The sequence below is a fragment of the Oreochromis niloticus genome, linkage group LG10 (assembly GCF_001858045.2).
Source record: "Oreochromis niloticus isolate F11D_XX linkage group LG10, O_niloticus_UMD_NMBU, whole genome shotgun sequence".
NCBI classification, from domain to species: Eukaryota; Metazoa; Chordata; class Actinopteri; order Cichliformes; family Cichlidae; genus Oreochromis; species Oreochromis niloticus.
Genome location: NC_031975.2, coordinates 16,119,475 through 16,139,247, shown reverse-complemented (window position 1 = coordinate 16,139,247; position 19,773 = coordinate 16,119,475). Strand labels below are relative to the sequence as shown.

Below are 19,773 nucleotides of genomic sequence, written 5' to 3'. Positions count from 1 at the left end.
GCATGTTTTATTAATGATGTGGCTGTGAGTGTACACTCTGGCTCATATCCACAGAACAGAAGCGTGTTTCTCTATGAGTCATTATATTTCCCTCCTTTATCAGAAGAGCAGGTTCAGAATTTTAATACCTTGTTTTCTGCAACAATAGAGTTCAGAAGGTCGTTTTTCTTCTCTGATCTGACTGAATGTTTGCTGTCAAAATTAGGACTTATTCTCTTTTGCATTTCAAACAGTATATACATTCAACACTGTCAAGATAACACAGTTATTTACGAACGTGGTTGTCGTTTTTATTTCTGCTGCTACTCCTCATAAATGTTTGGTGTGGCCCCTCCGTGGAATTGATTTGTACCCTTAAAATACCAGAAACATGTTTTTTTTATTCCCTCTAACCATTCAAACTTTACCCATTAAACATGACCTTGATGTCTGTTTTTCTCCATTTTGTTTTTATTCTTTTCTTTTTACTCTGCTTTCCTTCAACCTGATCCAGGCGACTATACCTCTTTTTCACAGGAATGCTACATGAAGCGTGTCTCAGCAGGTTAGCGTAGCTTGTATTGAAATGCATGCATGTTTTATTAATAGACTGGAGATAAATCATCACAGCAAAGTGGAGCCGTGAAACATCTGGGGCAGGTTTATCAAGATCCTTCAAACGGGATCGCTCTCATGAATGTGAAGTTCTTCAAAACAGTAAAACATTCATCGCGATCATCACGATTTAAAGTCAATGTTAATCTTTTAAGTTAAGCTTTTCAATCAATCTTGAAAACTTTTTAGTCCATCCACTTCTCTGTAAATATCACGGGTCTTTTGGTTGTTGATGAAAGCGCACAGGCTGTTAGAAATAGTCTGGAAGGCGAGATATTTACAGAAGATAAGAAGAGTTCGAAGCATTACCTCATGTGTTGGTGAGGAATGTGCTTCTGAGGTGAAAAATCTTTTGCCCTGGGCCATATTGTATAGCAATGAGTGAACAGGGGAGGGAGGGAGTCTGGTTTGTCTTTGTGCAGATATTTAATCTGCTCGATCGACCAACAAAAAGATTTGATTTACTTTGCCTGGAGTGAATCATTTACCCTTTTTCTTTTTCTTTTTTTTTGCCTTGCACAAACTTGCATTCACATGAAAAATAATAAATAACAGCCACGCTTCAGACAGGCACGCTTACACAAATAATCTAAACACCTGCCCGTGGAGCTCCCTATGTGTTCTCGGTGAGGTAATGTAGGAGGGAAAAGCATTCCTCAGCCCTTTCTTTCACTCTCCTCCCCTCTCAGCATTTCACGTCTTTCCCCACATAAACTCCGTCGGTTTCATGGTGCATAAACGCACCGGTCACTTTGTTAGATCTGCTACCCCCGATCTTCAGCCTGCTCTGAGGGAAGACTTCCTGAGTGACACAACCTTTGGGCTAAAATGTCTGGTATGTTGTAAATATGAATCCGTGTTTGTTTACAATGCAACGTGCTTTTATTTATGTGTGTGTGTTTTTTAAGAAGTAGGTCAGAATCCCATATTCCTCCATATTTTGGCAGTTAGAGAGGATTGAAATGATGTTATGAACTTTCTCTACAGTTCTAATTTTCACATCTCAGCTAACATGTGGGAAATAATCACATTTGCAAGATTGCTGTATTAATCCTCTATGTGGGAAAGGATTTTTGCATGTAAACACTCTCTGTGCTCTACAGTGAAAGAGTGTTAAGTATTTCTATGTAATTTGAGGGCTAAACGTGTGTGTGTCTGTGTGTGTGTCTGAAAGGCAACGACAACATTGAGGACCAGGGTAGGAAAGGGTGTGTTGGCTCCAGACAAAAATAGCTATGTTGCAGGAAAAAACAATGCGTTTAGGAAAAATGCAAGAAAAGAAAAGAAAAATAATGAAATGTCAGAGAGTTACAGAGGGGTGGAATCAGCCAACAATCACATTCGTGATGTGGCTGATATGAGTCACATAATTTCACTAAAAATGGAAAAATATTTTTCTACATATTAAAGTAATCTTGTAAAAGCATACTGCTGCTGAGCTATTTTTATTCCTTTTAAGTGTCCTGTATGTAGCGTTGAATCAACAGCAGATTATAATGGAGCACTCGCCGCTGCTCGTTACCCCGAGAGTTATTCATTAAAACAAAACTAACGAATTCACTGAATGGGCCTCTGAAAACTGTCCAAGCAGCAGTTTCATGAGCGCTTCACGCAAGTTCCTCTACATCCATTTACAAAACAAATAGCACTCTATTACACATTCATATATATTTTTCATCCCGCGTACATGTGAACATCAATCAGTTTACCCAAATATGCACGCTCTGTTTCACCTGAGGAACACTGGAGGAGCTTTATCTTCGTAGGAGAATGATTTATACTCAGTTGACATTGTGTGGTTTCTGTTTTATTTTAAAAGAGCACATGGCGATGCGGTGCTTTGTACTTTTGCTTAAAAACAAAGGGGCTCCTGGTTTGACCCTGCTGGCTCATGAAGTAATTGGCAGAAAATTCAAAGTTTTTGACAACTGAGTGCTTATTGAACCTTCTGACAGATAAAAAAAAAATTGATTAATTTGCATATGTGAGTTTTAATTTGTATATTATGTGCTACATCCAGCATTTTTTGCGATTTATATATTAAGGGGTTATTGAATGGATGGATTTTTAAATGTATTCTTGATTAACCGATTTCTGTTTTTCTTTCCTCTTCTCTGTAACTCAGGCATCAAAGAACTTTGCGCCATTTAAATTTGGTTCAAACTGTAAATATCATCCATGCGTACTTTCTGTTTATCAGCTGCACCTGGTCCAGTTCAGCTCTGTTCAAATGAGCGAGGTCATCACAGAAGAACTTACTGATGGTTCAGTAGAGATGTATGAAGGTCCATCAGCTGCATTGCCTCTGCAGGAGTAATAAAACAGGCATACTTACCACCAGGGTGTCGATCTTCTGTTGGGTGACCTTCAAGGTCGAGCTACTTTCCTGCCTCAAGCCTCCATCGGTCAGCTAAGAAGCATGTCTGAGTCTGTTCCTTTGCTGCTTTGTGCTCTGGATCCTGTGACCAGTCGTACCACAAAATGGAAGGAGCTGAAAATGGACAAGAGCTCCCTGCATGACTCTCCAGTGTCTGATTTCAGGCAGAATGGACATTGTGAATGCAGACAGAGTTCAGACATGTCTCCTGGAGCAGGTCAGGACATGGAGGTGTCATCCCTGGATCGCAGAGCAGCTGTTCACAGTGATTCTCAGATGGAGGCAGAGAATGTAAAAGACTGTGGAGCTAAAATACCTCAGCAGAAAGACGAGAGCCCTGCAGAGACCCCAACAGTCCTGGACAAATGTTGTCATAAACATCTGCCTGCATCTATGAATACACCAGAGGACGTGCTAAGAGTAGTAAAACACCAGCCGAGCGCCATTGTGTTCTGTGATTACGACTGTGGGACTGGCAATCAGGTCATCAACGAGAGCTCTGATGGCGGAGAGTCCTCGTCATCCACTTCTAAAGAGGCGGAGGGCGAGGACGGTGATGATGATGACTTTCCTGAGACGTTACAATATAAGGAATTCCTGGTCAGCCGTCGTCGTAGAAACTTGAGCAGGAACAGGAAGTGCTTAAGGAGGAGACAGGATGCCCAGCCTAACAGCACACCATCTGACTGGCAAAAACCCACCAACAAGGGCAAACCTGGGTTTACAGGTAGCCAAGAGGAGGAGGACACATGGGAGAAGAATGGAAAACAGGTAAGGAAAATAAGAGGGGGGCTTGGGCAATAATAAAAAAACAAAGAAGTCTTGTTCACTCAGTAGAACAGCCAGAGAAAGTACTTGAAAAGCCTTTATCCTGTGTTAAATTGCACTGCGGAAAGCCTGATCCTTTTTCCACAGCAGAGGGGTCCGGTCATAGCAGGAAAAGCACAAGTTTTACTCATGAAATTAACAACTGCTCCATTCAAGTATTCAAGTGAGCCAAGGCAGACTGGACTGTAACGCCGATTTTAGCCACAATTAATCTTATTATGTCCCCCCTCTAGTTTCCTAAAGAGACCTGCCAGAATGCCTTCAGCTTAAATTTTTTTTTTGCAACTGCGATCCCTACAGGCGCCACCAGAGGGCAGCAACGTCACAACATTTTGAACTCGATTTCATTTGTGGGCCAAGAGTGAATTTCCTAGATACTTTTATCTTTGAGGAAAATATTTATTGCATTCGTGTCCTGCGTCAATTTATAGTGCACAGCAAGTTGTCATGTGCTGATCCAGTGCTGTATTTAGGCTATAGGTGCAGGGCAGCAGGGGGTCTGCACAATGTATTTGATTTTTTTTTTTTTTTTTAAAGTAGCCTGTTTTGTTCTTTGTTTTTATTAAGTGCATAAAACTTTTTTTAAAAAAGCTGCCATTTTTGTGTGCTACTAAATCTTTGGATTATTTTTTCAACTCAATTAAAAAAAGAGAGTCTAAGTAAATAGGAATCATTCAGCAGTTTGCCCCCTGTTAGAAATTCCTCCCATATTTCTCTTGGCCTGGCCTGGCCTGGCCTGGTCTGGCCCAGCATCTCCTATCCTCCCAGCATGCAACACACCAGCAGGCTTCCCGTAGTGTGACAGTGCCCCTGACTGTGTTCTCACACCTGTCAGAGCAGCCCTCAGCTGCTGGCACGTTTCCACCACAGTCCTCTGGCTTGCTGTACGCAGCTTTCCCGCCTTGGCCTGAAATAAAAGGATTTTGACCGAGTAGCTTTTCGAGTTACTTATTGACAGGCTGTGGCCGGGGCTCATTTGAATACCTGTTTAATTGAAGGGGCCCCCATTGCTGTTTCACACATTCCTGGAATATTTTGGCGTGAGCAGTTTGGACACATCCCCCAAATATGGACGACATTTTTGCCAAATTAAATGTCTAAAAGCAAGTAATTAAACTTCGCTTGGAACAACATGTGTCTTCTGCCTTATTAATAGCTCAGATGTGAAGGTGTATTAATCGTTGCCACAGATTTGTCGCTAGTCTCTTGCAGCCTGCTGTCATGCCTCGACATCTGAGAAAAATGAATCTGTATTTTTACAGATAAAGGTATGACTTCACTTTCTTGAAGATTTGTGTCTGTGTGAGTATTATTTAGCCTGAGATAACCGTTAATATCTGTAGTTTTCTGAATTTGGATGAATATTGTAGAATTAGTTTGCACCTCTACTACCAATGCTTACAAATTTCAATGTACACCTAATACTTAAGTAATCAAAAGCATTATTGGAGACTTCCTATCTCTAATTCAAGTTACAATCTGGTTAATTCTTGTGTTTCGGATAATGAAAGAAGATAAAGTACTATAAGGGAATTACAGTTAGGCCAGCTAGTACTTTACCCTTTATCTGGGCTGACATTTGGACCAAGTCTAGATAACCTTTAAAGAGTATTGGACAAGACTTAAGCCATGTTTTTATTAGCTTCACTTAGAAGATAATATTCAGCTGCGTGAAGTAAAAAGAGAAAAAATGTATTTGCTATTTGATTTCATTTATTAAGGGGAAAAAAGCTACCCAACGCTATCTGGCCATTTTGTGAAAAAGCAGTTACTGTTTGTGCCACCCTTGGCATCAAGAACTGAAATGTTAAAACTGTTTGTCATAAGTGGAAATGAGTCTTTCCCATCACTGCGGGGGAATTTTGGCCCACTCTTCTTTGCAGAATTCTTTTATTTCAGCCACATTAGAGGGTTTTCCAGCGTGAATGACCAGTTTAAGCTCATAGCAAAGCACCTCAACTAATATGAGTCCGGACCTTTATGAGGCCACCCCGTAAACATTCATTTTAGATTTTTTTGTGAGCCATTCAGAGGTGGACTTGCTGGTGTGTTTTGGATTATTGTCCTGCTTCAGAACTGGAGTGTGCTTCAGCTTGAAGGCACAAACTTATGCTCTCTACTAATGTTAGAGAGCAGAATTCATGGATCCAACAATTACAGGAAGTCTTCCAGGTCCAGCAAAGCAGGCCCAGACCATCAGACTACCGTCACCATGTTTGACTCCTGTGTTAGTTTTATGCAGATGTCACAGGACACAAACCCTCCAAAAGTTTGAGGTTTGTCTCATCAGTCCACAGAATATTTTCTCAAAAGTTTTGAGGATCATTGAGAGGTTTTTTTTGGCAAATGTGAAATGAGTCTTCTACCCAGTCCCAGTCTTTTGACTTGTGTCTACGTTGACATTCAACATTATTGTTGAATCGTGAACTCTGACTTTAACTGAGGCAAGTGATGCCTGCAGTTCTTTAGATCTTGTTCTGGGTTCTCTCGCAACTTCCTGGATGAGTCGTCAGTGCCCTGTTGAAGTAATTTTGGCAGGTCGGCCACTCCTGGGGAGGTTCACCACTGTTCCAGGTTCCCTCCATTTGTGGATAATGGCTCACTGTGGTTGAGTGGATACCCAAAGCCTTTGAAGTGTCTCTGTAACCCTTATCAAACTGACAGATGTCGACTTTGTTTCTCAGCTGTTTCTTTAGATTGTGGCATGATGTGTTGATTTTTCTTTATCTGTTAGTCTACCTCACATTGTCAGATGGAGTCTATTTAAGTGATTCCTTGATTCAGCAGGTCTGGCAGTAATCGTGCTTGGGTGCGTCTACTGAAATCGAACTCAGCTTGCCAAAAAAAATGTGGTTAATCACAGTTAAATGATGATTTAACAAGAGGGCGCAAGGCTGTGATAACCTTTTCCCTTAATAAATTAAATAATCATTTTGTATTTCCTTGGGTTACTTTATCTGATATAAAAATTTGTTTGATGATCTAAAACATGTCAGTACAACAGGCAAACAGACTGTATATGAAAATATTTATCAATGATAAAGCTGCAGGAAAAAACTATATCAAAATAACAGGCATCTTAGCCTCTCCATATAATGAAAAGGTCTTTTAGCAAATATGTCAGGATGCATTAAAAGCTCTATCTTCTCTGATCCCTCAGAGAGAAGTATATTAACATTTCATGAGCTCTGAGAGCACTCTGTGTCTGTGCCTGTGTCTGTGTCTGTGTCTGTGCCTGTGTATGCTATGGTCTGCATTTGTGTTCGTGTTGGCACATTTACATTCACATGCTCGTGTCTGCAGTCACTCGTGCCATTGAAAAGCCTCCACTAGATGTGTTCTCCCGTCACTCCGGCTCTGTCACCCACAGTGAGGGTAAAAATAGCACCCCGGTGATAGAAACCCTTCTGTGTTCCCGTGTGTAGGAATCTGGAGATGTGGGGGCCGTAACGTGCAGGAAATGACTTTGCTGCCAAAGCCCTTATTGCTGATATTTTTCAAACTGGTCAACATGATGGCTTTGGGAAAGGGAGTGGACAGAAGGGTGTGTTTGTGTCCGTGAGTGGGTAAGTGGGTGGGTGGGTGAGTGCATGCTTGTGTATAGCTATGCATGTGTGTGTGTGAGTGAGGGGGCTGTTTTTGGATTTCGAGCTCCTCAAAGGGGCCCTATGTGCTACTATCAGCCCCTGGGACTCTGGGGTTGGCAGCAGAGCCCCGAAACAAAGCAGTTTGTTCATTTCCTGGAAGGCGAGTGAACAAGTGTCTCAGTCAGAGCCCGTGACCAATGGGTGTAGAAGGAAAGCGAGGGAACATGAGGGTGTAGTGCATGACTATTGGCCTGGAGAGATACTACACATTTACATAACATGCAGTGCTGTTGTGATATGAAGCAAAGCGTACTCCTTACAGGCGACAATCTTTGACATTGACATGACAAAAATGTATTTGCTCTACAAAAATCACACTGAGACATGATTAGACTGCAAAGTCTACCCTTAGTTAGGCTGAAAAAGCCCCATGTTCATCTCTAAGGAGCCCTATAGGCAGTGAAAGGTGGAGTAGAAGAATGAGGAAGAGGAGTGTGTGGTGTTAGGTTCAGCATACACGAAAGGCCTTAGTGTAAGATTATCCCCAGAGCTTGCCCTTGAGAAATATTTTCCTGTATTTGTTTTTTTTACCTGTATGTTCAGGCTGCTGCGTGTGACTCCATGACCCTGCTGATGATAAAGTTGGACCACCTCAATGAGGGCATCCAAGAAGTCCAAGGCGCAATTTCCTCCTACTCAAATGAGGCCAGTGCTGATGAGGAGCAGCAGAGCACCACAGTGAGTCAAGTACTAGTAATGTTATGTTTATTCACACGAGGCTTGAAAAAGTAACATCTCAGAGTGCTTTGAATGAATGAAAATTATACGTGGTGATTAAAAATAAACTCACAGACTTAAAGCTAAAGGAATAAAAAGGTGAAGTGAGACATTTCTTAATACACATTCACATGTAGCTAGTATGCTGTGCATCACTTAGAGAAACTTAAACAGTGAGGCTTGTAAAATGTAGAATTTCACTGATTTACGCAGGAGGTTTTTTATGCACGCATTCAAGTTGAGTTTGCAACTGAATGCATTCTGCTGATGCAGAGAAGACATTAAACCTGGAGAGATTCTCTGCTCAGGAGGTATTAAATGAGAGAATTTATCAATATTAAAACTACAGTATATGCAAAAGTCATGAGTCACCCTTCATTTCTATGTTTTGCTATGAAAATGGGAAACAGGTGATTTACTGAAACATGTGCATAGAAACACAGAAATACAGTATATAAGGTAACTGTACAATTCTAACAAGTTTGAGAGTCAGGATTTGTATGAACCCTTATTCCTCAATATAGCCTGAAGTCTCTCAGGCAGCTTTCCTGTAATTTATTTAAATGGTCTTCCTGGAGAACTATTCCTGATTCATCAACTGAAATGCAGCCACAAACTGAAATGCATGACAGAGCCTCCACCGTGTTTTACAGATGTCTGTAGACACTTGCTGTGTCTACAGACATCTGTAGTCTCTTAGGCATAATATTGTGTTTTTGCAACAGGCTGCTAGTAACAGAGTGCCAAAGGATAAAATTTAAACTGAGTTAGGTGCTTTTGCACAATACTGTGGTGCAGTCACCAAGACACGAGGAAAGACGAGGTTTAACATCACAGGCATGAGTTAGTTTTTGTAGCACAGTTTGTGCAGCGTGGTGACGGAGGCATTCTGTGTGGCATTCACATCTTCTCTCGTTTTGGTTTCCTCCTCACAGTCTGAGCACATGTATGTGTTTACTAGAGATGGCACGATACCACTTTTTTATGTCCGATACCGATATCATAAATTTGGATATCTGCCGATACCGATATGAATCCAATATAGTGCGTTTTTTAATCAATAAAACTGTTTTTTAATATCTTGCTGCATTTTGTATAAGTTCATACTCAAGTTTAAATAAACAACAACACTAAAGCTATTCTGTTATACCTGTATGTAAAAAATACACTGCACCCAAAATATTTTATAGTTCAGCAACACTGATCAATCTAATAAACTTAAACCTACTCCATCCTCCCTATTCTGGTATTTTAAAGAGTACTTAGCAGAAATATTAAGCAACCTAACTAATAGGGTTGCAAACTCCCAGCAAAAAAAAAATAGGGAACCACCCCCCACCCTCCACGTCATGATGCTTAATCGATGTAATCAACTTTAATTTGATGCAGTGTGAAAAAAAATGCACAGAATTAAATTATTTTTCAAGAATAATTAAATAGATTCAACATCTTTCTTCAACAGAATTGCAGACTGCACAGATGGTATCTTCCCAAAGGAAAAAGTACTATAGCTTACTAGGGTATATTAGACTTAACAGTTACTATATACAGTAATGGACTTCTATACATTTTACATCAGATTAAAACTTTGGGTGTAAGATTCAGATAATTATTTATTAAAAGCTAGACATTTTAAATGAGAATAAGAAAGAAAAGTATGTCTTTGTGCCCCCTTTTCCCTGTTAATGCCCTATCGGCCCCCCTGGCTGCACTTTGCTAGATCCGCCCCTGCACAGTTACCAGCCGTCAGCTACTAGAAAAGGATCCTGGTGTAGAAAGTAATATTAAATAAATTCTAACAACAGCTTATCAAGGTTAAAGGTGCTGCTGTTGTTCAGCCGCTGGTTTCCTCTTTCTGGTGCAAAGTGGGCCAAAAACAAAGAAGAGAGAGGGACTCGCGACAGAAAAGCCGATCAGCTGATCATTAAGCAGTTTCACGATTGAAGTAGCCGCAGGAAGGTGAGGGAGAGAGAGAGGCAGTCGCTCCATATATCGGTTGTTAAGCTTAACATGGGAACGCTTTACAAACATTCAGAGATGAACTTACACACTTGCTTTACTTCTCTCTGGGATAACTTCCTCGGAGATGAAATGCTGGTTTGGTAGCGAGGCTACAAATACACACAGCCGCTCTATCACGTGATGCACACTGCTCCAACGTGCTACGGTTATGAGCCGAGTTACGCCGTGTCGCAAGTTTTGTGAGGTGTTTTTTTTTTATATTTAATGTATCGGATTACATTTTTAATTTCTCACCGATATCCGATCCAGTAATTTACGTCAGTATCGGACCGATACCAATACGTAATATCGGATCGGTCCATCTCTAGTGTTTACCAGTGATTTTTAATTATAAATGGATGTGAGTGTGAAGGCTATGAACGGATATCTCTGTCAGCCCTTTGTTGAGCTGCCAACATCATCCAGGTTGGAAACTGCCTCTCACTCAAAGTCAGCGGGTAAATCAATGATAAAACTCAGTGATGACCATTCAAGATGAATTTGTTGTATCAGATAAGCTGATTTTTTTCACTGGTTGATGTGATGTGAAGTTTGAATTCTAAGTGAAATATTAAATTGGAGTACTGTGTCGGCCGCTGCTTCGGTTATAGCTATGACTGTTTTTTTTAAACAAAGCTTTAGTGGCATTTTACCCACTGTACATATTCATCATCCGTGGCTACACACACAGAATGTACCATTAACTCATTAAGCATCACACCACACATGTTAGACAGGCCTCAGTTTTCTATCTCCTCCCCCCTGTTAAGCTACCCACCTTTCATTTAACAAGGCAGCATAGCTAAGAATATTAGTTTGGACGTTCTCCAAGCCTGTTGTTTTTCCATCATTAAGGCATTTCACAAATCAAACAGATCTTGACTCATTTGGCATCCACCTGGATAAAGCGCCATGTCTCCAGAAAGCGGATTACAGGAGCTGAGCTCGTCATTTCGGCTTGCTGTTATTTTACAGGTGTATTTAACATAGTTTTTGGAAGAGGAACACGGTCTGCGGATGGCTCCTGTGCTGTGCTCTGCTGCTCTGCTCTCACACAGCATTCCAGCTGCCTCATTACGCTTACCAAGTGTAAATCTGGTAACCTCAAAAGCTCTTTAACCAGCAGCACAGAACTGCAGGAATGTAATAAAATGGTGGTATTTAATCGCGCTAATCTCATCCAAACTGTCTGGAAACAGCAATAAAGTACATTTACAGTATCTCTCTGTTTTTAGCTTTATGTGCCACATTCTCTGTGGAGCACTTGTGTGTAACACTTAAACACACTTCTATTTTCAGTGACAGCAGCATTTTCAGTACAAGTGGTGAATTTAGCCACCCGTCTTATGGTGGGAGAAACACAGATGTTGCCCATTTATTCCCAGAATCTCATTTATAGAGTCACTAAACCCAATCGCTTGCAATCTATTTCTTTCTTCTTCTCTTTTTTATAGCAAAAAGGTCATCCTTGTTTTGGAGCACAGCAGAGGTATTTATATGAGTTAAAAATATGCAATATCCAGCTAAATATCAGAGGTTCCTCTTATATACTGCCACGTTATTCCTCTAAACAATAATCTTCATCAGTCTTGCCTTTGAGTTGGCCCAAAGTTTAAGGTCATGTGCTTAATATAGAAAAACTAGTGAGTTCAGTGCTCCAAACAATATTCTCTTTCATTCTTTCCTCAGACACTATCCTGCAATCATGAAGTACCCTACATGCTCATTACACTTTCCAGAATTGCGTTAGTTATGTCGCTGTAAAAAGTTGTTATTTGTGTACTTCCTTTTGTCATGATAGTCATAGAATCACAGCTCATACGGGTGATGGTCCCAGTCAAGCATTTGGATCCCGACTGCAATATCTCAACTATTAAATTGATCACTGTGACATTTTGATAGGGCGGTTAGGGATGTTGTTGGGTTCCCACGTGGTTAACATGACTGGGTGACTTTCATCTAATGCAGCCATGAGGTTCATATTTCTGCCTTTTAGTGAAATGAATGAATTACAGTGAATCTCGGGGCACATTTAAGTGCATCTCAGGAGGAAATGTGACAGAAATCTTCCAGTGAACTAATTTTCATGCTTCATGCTGCACTGTACAGAGCTGCTAGAGCTGCTTTTGTGTAATGAAGAGGTGTGCACTGTGGTAATAGCCTAGGTGCCCGGCTAGTTCATAGAAAGAACCGAAAAATGCAAATCAAACAAACCTTTTTACGTAAGAGTAACACAATTAAAATTAAAGATTAGTTTTGGGGACACGGTGTCCCTGATGTTTTTATGTAACTTTGACCACACAGTTATATAAAATTAGCAACAGCATCATGCCATCTCTATGATGGCAATGCTGTGCAAGGTCAGAGGGGGAATTTTCTGCACAGACAAGCCTTGTGTGCTGTAATAAAGAGAAAATGTGGCTCTCTATCCATGCACTTGTAGATGGAAATCTTGGTGGGGAAAACAGCATGCCGTTTACAGACATGAATGCCATCCCTGCTTCAGTTACACACGCTCACATTTGCACACACATCCCTGTTATCAGCTCAGCGACGGACAGGAGGGAAGAGCGGGAAGCATGACGGCGGGTCTTCCCGCTGCTGGGTACAGTAGTTGAGCAATCAGGTCAAGCTGGACTTTCCAGTGTTGTCACTGAGCGGAGATACTTACGGTATAAATGGGGATTTTTCAGAATAAGAGAAGGGCAGATATATCATTACCAGTGTCTTATGTCTTTCATCACACACCACCAACACCAGCTCCACGAAATACTCCACAGAAACCAGAGAGCTGCTGAAGAGACAGGTGACATGAGGACAGGGACTGGGGTAAGAAACTGAAGGGGACACAACTAAACTAAACTTTCTATAAAGAAAATTAGAGTTACACTGGCATTTTTGATGAAGAATTAAGATTTCGTTGTTCGCTATGTAATAAAAAATGTTCAAATATCAGGGATGATTACCATTGGTTATGAAACATCTGTCTTTGTCCTAGTTCAGTGTTTATTCTTAAAACTGTACAGCCTACACCTTTTGAGTTAATTATTTCTGTTCTACCTTATAATTTTAATTCTTGATTGTTAACATTTATTTATTTTTATGAGCTCTTATTGTCAAAATAATATATAAATATAATGCTAAAGAGAATCATGTATGTCCTTTAAAAGCTTTGAAAACATTTTGATGCCTGTATTCTGGTGATGAGTAAACTAAATTTGTGGTTAGATTTTTCTTCAGCAGCTTTCAAAAGTGACACTGAACCTTCATCTGGCTTTACATCTCATGCTGCTCCATCTCACTGTTTTTCTTCCCTTTGGTCCTCCCAGGGTTCTGTGGCTGTAGACAGGATGGTAAGCCGAGTAAATCAGGATCAGGGAACCTCCAGGTTTCCAGACAAATCTGAGCCACTGTCCAGGCGCCGCTCACGGCCTTTGACCCGCAGCAGACCACTGACGCGCTCATCCCTCTCATCCCCTATACACCTCCAGGCCCGCCAGGCTAGGGTGAGTTAGGCTGTGTTTCTATGTGTGTGAGTTTGTGAGGTGAGAGTGACACATCTGACTTATCTAACTGAATGCGTCTTTGCTGTGAAGTCAGTGGATTAAAATGAGTGCAGTGTTCCCGATAATCATTAATACTGTAGACAAGGTAACAGGAAGGTGTTTGGAAGGATACGAGGAAAATCGGTGAGCTTTCATTTTTCATAATGTTGTCAAAGCTGCAGTCTTCAACATGAAAAAGCCCATTTTGCCCAGTTTGATTACAGATTAATACATTACATCCTCAGACACAAGGTGATATGATGTCTCACTTTGATTAAATTAATGCAAACCTAGAATCTTTCCAGCAGTTACACCTGAGTTACTTTTTTGATAAACACACAAAAGATGATCCTGGAGACCGGCTCTGCAGATATACTCTGTCTGATTCAGCTGAGGTCAGTTATTTAGGGAAATGTTTTCAATTTGTAACACCAACTGAGTAAAACCTTGAGGCTGCGATGTGTAATTGTGAACAATCTTTGCACTTCCTGTTGTATTTTATCTCTAATATTGGGAATTTCTAGCCAGAGCTTTTAAGGAATGCCTCTGCTTGTTTAGTGTTTTGACTACTAGTCAGGATTTATCCCCTGCCTTTTTCTGGGCCTCTGTCTAGTCTGCATTACCCCTGCTGTTGTGTAAATAAGGTGAAAGTCAAATGAGGAGACAGCTCCGCTCCATCCGGCAGTATGCAAGGTCACTGTTTTCTCTGTCAGCACTGCAGCAGCAACACAAACTATCACAAATACACCACTGCTCATCCACCAATGAGTGGAGGCCAGAAATAAGGAAAGGGGGAGTTATAGAGTCCACAAGCTCCCCATACATTTTTGTTATTGAAATATAGTTTTTTTAAAGAATGATGTCTGCAGTATTATGAAAAAGTCTTGAGGCTCTCCATGTTTCTTTATATTTTGCTTCCAAGGAGACACACTTTCTTGTAGTTTTTTGAAGAGGACTTGATAAATTGTTTTCCAGTCTTACTGAAGGTCTTTCAAAGGTTTTCTTTGGATGTTTTTCACTCATTTTCAGTCCTTCTGCCTGAGCATGTTCAGAGAAATGATACGAACCGTTCAAGCATAAATAAGGCTTCTAACTCAAGAGATGAGCCAGTGTCGTCAGTGTCTCCTTACAACTCAGCAAAGAATCTATTGGAAATTATATGTTTAGGCGCTTTGTTACTAGCAGCCTGTTGCAAAAACATGTTTTTGTTCCAGTTTCTTTAGTTGACTGTACAAAAAAATACCAAGGATTGCACAGTCTGATAGTATTTTGTTATTAACGAGGTGAATCCCAAATAGACATTAGTTGAAAACTTAACGTATCTCAGCATGGAGTGCAGTGTGATCTTAAAAAACTGAGAAACTGGACAAAAGGAGAAGAAGAAACAGAAAACCATCCAGCAAATACCTGATGCAGGACTTAAGAGGTGCATCTAGCCCTGATACAACTCTTTGGTCTGTATACAGGTCAATTTTTAGTTGTGTATATGTTTGTCTGCACATGTGTTTGTGGGGACCAAAAATTGGAATGTTACTATACTTGTGGGGACCAACAGTCCCTTATGGGGACAAAATGCCCATCCCAACAAGTTTGAAGCCATTTTTGAGGCTCAAAATGCGGTTTTAGTGTCAGGGTTACAGTTAGGTTATGGTTACGTTTAGGCATTCATTTTTGATGGATAGGGTTAAGGTGTGTGTGTGTGTGTGTGTGTGTGTGTGTGTGTGTGTGTGTGTGTGTGTGTGTGTGTGTGTGTGTGTGTGTGTGTTTGGATGGAGGTAGAGGGAGCTGCAGGAACCATGGGATCAGACTGATGCAAAGGCGTGGATTTATTTTCTTCTAACCATGACTGATAAAGCACAGCTGTCTAAACTTTCTCTCTCTCTTTCTCTCACACACACACACACACACACACACACACACACACACACACACACACACACACACACACACACACTCGAGCACGAGAGAGATCAAGATCAGATCAAAGGCACATTTGCATCAAAGCTATTTGTAAAAGCTTTTCTGAAAATAAGCTGATCCACCCTTCCTTTGTTCACTTTTCAGCTGTGAACTAAAAAACAGCAGCATTCAAATAAAAAGCTTGTAGGAGCTGATTGAGGGGATGCTATACACTACTGTTTCAGCACCGAGCATGAAACATTAAACAAAAATCTACTGCTACTCTCACCTTCTGGCTTTGTGGATCAATTTGATTTTTTTTTTTTACATTATTACATATATAGCAGACATTGCTGACAGTCATCTATAATATGATTGTCAGCAAACAAGACTGTTTTGTTAAAATGAGCAATGAACCGCTTTTACTTTGAAAGCATAACTGACAATATAAATAACTGCTTTCATGTGAAACTTCACTTTTACTTTGCATCTGTCTTTTTTAATCGTGAACTGACAGTAGAGATAACGATTTGAGTTATACACAGTATAGTATGACCTCAGGAAAACCCAGGATGATCACACTGAAGTTCAGTGAATCTCAGCTTTTTGCATGGATGTGGGGTTTTCCGTTCGTTGCACACTGTCTGTGTCAGGATGACGTTTCCCACACTAGGAAATTGGCCTCTTGGGATCCCAAATCTTTCAGTTTATCAATTTTTGTGAACAAGGATGCTAACTGCATGTGTAATGTTCATCTCCTCGTCCGAGTCTAACCTTTTGTTCTGACTTGTGCTGTCAGAAAATCACACAGGGACTTCCAGCTGTAAAATCTGTCCACTGTACTCAAGTTTAATGGAATGATTTACGATGATTTAAGTAGCTTTTTCTCGGACAGCTCTCTGCCTCAATCACCAAAAGCATGTCAGCGAGTGTACCACATATCCTTCACATGTGACACTTTTTCTTTTAATTCCCAATAAATCTTTGGTAATACTAGTAAATAAGCTGTCGGGGCTTTGTGGGTTTTCATGAGATCGTATGGCATAAACAGTCATGAAATATGTTTCTCTTATTTGAGCCAGATTTGGAATTTGAGTCATATTCCCAGTGTAGCTACTGCTGCTGTACGAAAAGCGTGTATCAGGGAAACAATGAGATTACTCTGCACTGCTTACGTGTTTCTGCATTACACTGCTTTTGTACTTAACTTCTATTTTTTCCTCTTCTCTTTTTCCACGCCAGGCTACTGCAAAGATGACCAGCGAATCGGCAGGTACGATGCCTTTTACAACAAGAGTGTGTGTTCTTGTGTGTGTGAGTTGGCGGCTGTATACTTTCACTGTCCTTTCTCTTGGATTGTTTGCATTCCCACTTTGGGATAAAGCTGGCTTCTGGGAATATCTCCCTCAGGATTTCCAGCCAGTAGGTCAGCCACTCAGACGTAATGATATACTGTTTCTGCTGAAAATGCACACGCACACACACATACACATGTATATTTAGGTGCAAAGCCATAGATAGTAAAACGCACAAGCCATCTCTGCTTTGAAGCTGTGGTTTAGTGGAATTTTTCATGTGATAACAAACAGAGGTTTAACATCTCAGTCACCAAAACACACAACAAAAAGGTCTTTAATCAAAAATATCTTTTCTTTTGTTTCTCTCTGGTCATCGCATTCCCACAAACTGTGATACAAAGGTCTGGGTAGATGATTAATGAGCACAGCTCTGCCCCCGTCCGTATCTCTTATCCTCACAGTGTGTGTCCTTTGATTGACATGCACAGGCGTCACAGCTACTATAGTTAAGTGCAACCTAGGGAGATGTCTCGGTGACAGGATCACATTCGCTGCACTGTGGAATTGTTTGCTTTTGTGTGTTTTGTCTGCGTGTGTGTGTACCTGTATATATGTGTGTCTCAGATGTGGCGTTACATCCAGTCAGACGTCTGGTGTGCGCCATGAATCCTTGGAGGCCGCAGGGAGGTCAGAGGTGGCGCTGTCAGAGGTGATGCTGTCAGCGGCGTGTGATGGGGATGTTTGTGTATTTATAAGTAAGAAAAATTTTATACAGACGCGGCGCGCCGAGGGAGGAGTCCAGATTAGATTCGTTCTTTCGCTTTCCATCCTTCATTCGCTCTCTCACTCGAGAGTGTTTATTTTCTCCTGTGATATCAGGAAACGCTTTGGCTCTTTGACAGAAGACATCCTGTCGAATCAATCAGCATTTGTCTGCCGGTGTGGTCCGCGTCGGAGCTGCGAAGCGGCAGCATACATGTGTTACAGTCATATCTCTGCTCCCATTGCTGACATTCACCCTGTGCTCTGTTTGAGAGATAAACAGAGAATTTTTTGCATTTGTTTTAAACACAACTAATGGCACCCACACTGCGTTCTGTGAGGGATCTCTCCTTATCTGTTTGCAGATTATTGTAATTTTCCTCAGTGTGTATTTATTCACTGTGACAGGTTTATTGAATATCTCTGGCTGCGTATCACAGGGAATGGTATGCATTTTCAGCTCATGCATTTTTCAAGCCTGTGGAAGAAAAAAAAACTTAATCCCTGCAAAGGTTAAGCTTTCAACATGAATATGCAGTAACCGGCGTTTAAGCACTTTTGATCTTAAATTAATTTGCATTTGAAGATTCCCTTCGTAGTGCCTGTGGCGTCTTACATCAGCCTTGCTGAATGTTGCACAATGCTCACTTTTCTGCACCTTAACCCACTTAGAAACTTAAAATGAGGACAACTGTGATAATTTTGTTTAACTGAAGTGTCTTTTCCCGGGGTGATCTGTCAATCAACCGCGTTATCCTGATTAAAATGTCCTAATTAGGTTAGGTTAGGTTAACTGGTGATTCTAAATTGTAGGTGTGAATGGTTTCTCTCTGTGTTAGTCCTGCGACAGAGTAGTGATCTCTCCAGGGTACACCCTGCCTCTCGCACTATGACAGCTGGGATAGGCTCCCCCACAACCGTAAATTGGATAAAAGGAAGAGAATGGATGTTAGATTCCAAACAAAGTCATGTTGCAGCAGCTAATCTCCTTAAAACAGACAGAAAGGTGCAGACCTGGGACTTTATTAAGCAAAGCAGTGACCTCATTCTACCTAGTATCAATAACAGTAAATCTAATGTCTTGAAAGTCCACTTCATGAAATTACCCTTTTCAGGTTTTGCATTTTTTCAGACAGGCCACACGCTGTCACTTCTCTGGCAAAGGTATTTAAGTAGAGCGCTGCTATTTTAGAGCAGCCGATAAGCTACAGATGACCTTGGTTTAAAAAATGCACACTGACACACATTCTCCCCATTTTCACCGCAGCCCAGGATTATACATAACATAACATAACATAACATAACATAACATAACATAACATAACATCAGTAGTTTTTCATGATTGAAAGGTGCTTAGGGAGGTTGTGAGTAGCCTATGGGCCGCTGCCCTTTTGTCGGTCTGTGATATGTTTTAAATATGTCTGGATAACCAGCAGCTCCTGCAGGCTTCCCGCTCACATTTTCTGCTGACATTTAGCCCAAATGTTTAAAAAACATAATTGTAGTTATTGTTAAAGTGACAAATATCATCCCATTTAACATAAAACACGTTTCAGTTTGACTGTAAAATTCTGCTGCTGTGTGTTTTGGATGAGTAAAAGTTGGCTCAGCAATTAAGTTGCAATAAACCTTTATAACTTAATGTGATGTGCAGACCCACCCGACAGCAAACATTAAAGGTTTGTAGTCTGATGTAGGAGGTCCCGTATAAAGCTTTTGCTTGGCATGTGTGCTACAGTGTGTGTTTGTGTGTGTGTAAATATTGCTGCAATATGCAGCAGTGCTTTAACAAGTCTGGAAGTGGATTTGGCTGTAGTCCAGCTCTCTCCTGCCGTTCCCTCCTTCACCTCCCTTTTCATTTTTCTGCTGTCCTTCTGCCCTCTGCTGTCTCTGTTGAATTTCTAAACTCCCACTGTGAATTTCTTTTTTTCTTTGTTAGTTTGTTTTAATGTTTTAATATAAAATAAAAGACTCTCCCTCACCCTAAAAGCTCAGACTTGGAGACTTGGGCAGGATGTAGTTCAATTAACCACACAGCAAGCCATATTATTTACCAGGTAATTGCATTAAAACACTCCCAGAGGCACCGCTACCACGCCCGTCA

General features: G+C 40.8%; 1 protein-coding gene across 3 annotated transcripts in view; it reads left to right on the top strand.

The window, feature by feature from the left end:
* The first annotated feature begins 1,308 nt into the window (after positions 1-1,308).
* Positions 1,309-19,773, top strand: part of stard13a (StAR related lipid transfer domain containing 13a) — a 51,318-nt gene continuing 32,853 nt past the window's right edge. The window contains exons 1-5 of one of the 3 annotated variants that reach the window (XM_005463248.4): positions 1,309-1,429; positions 2,795-3,742; positions 7,990-8,124; positions 13,494-13,670; positions 16,851-16,881. In XM_005463248.4, the coding sequence (XP_005463305.1) occupies positions 3,014-3,742; positions 7,990-8,124; positions 13,494-13,670; positions 16,851-16,881 (1,072 nt within the window). In that variant the 5' untranslated portion in view covers positions 1,309-1,429; positions 2,795-3,013. Of the gene's footprint in view, positions 1,430-2,719; positions 3,743-7,989; positions 8,125-12,886; positions 12,994-13,493; positions 13,671-16,850; positions 16,882-19,773 lie in introns of those variants that run through there. The other 2 variants (XM_019364008.2, XM_005463250.4) reach the window with 2 other exon arrangements.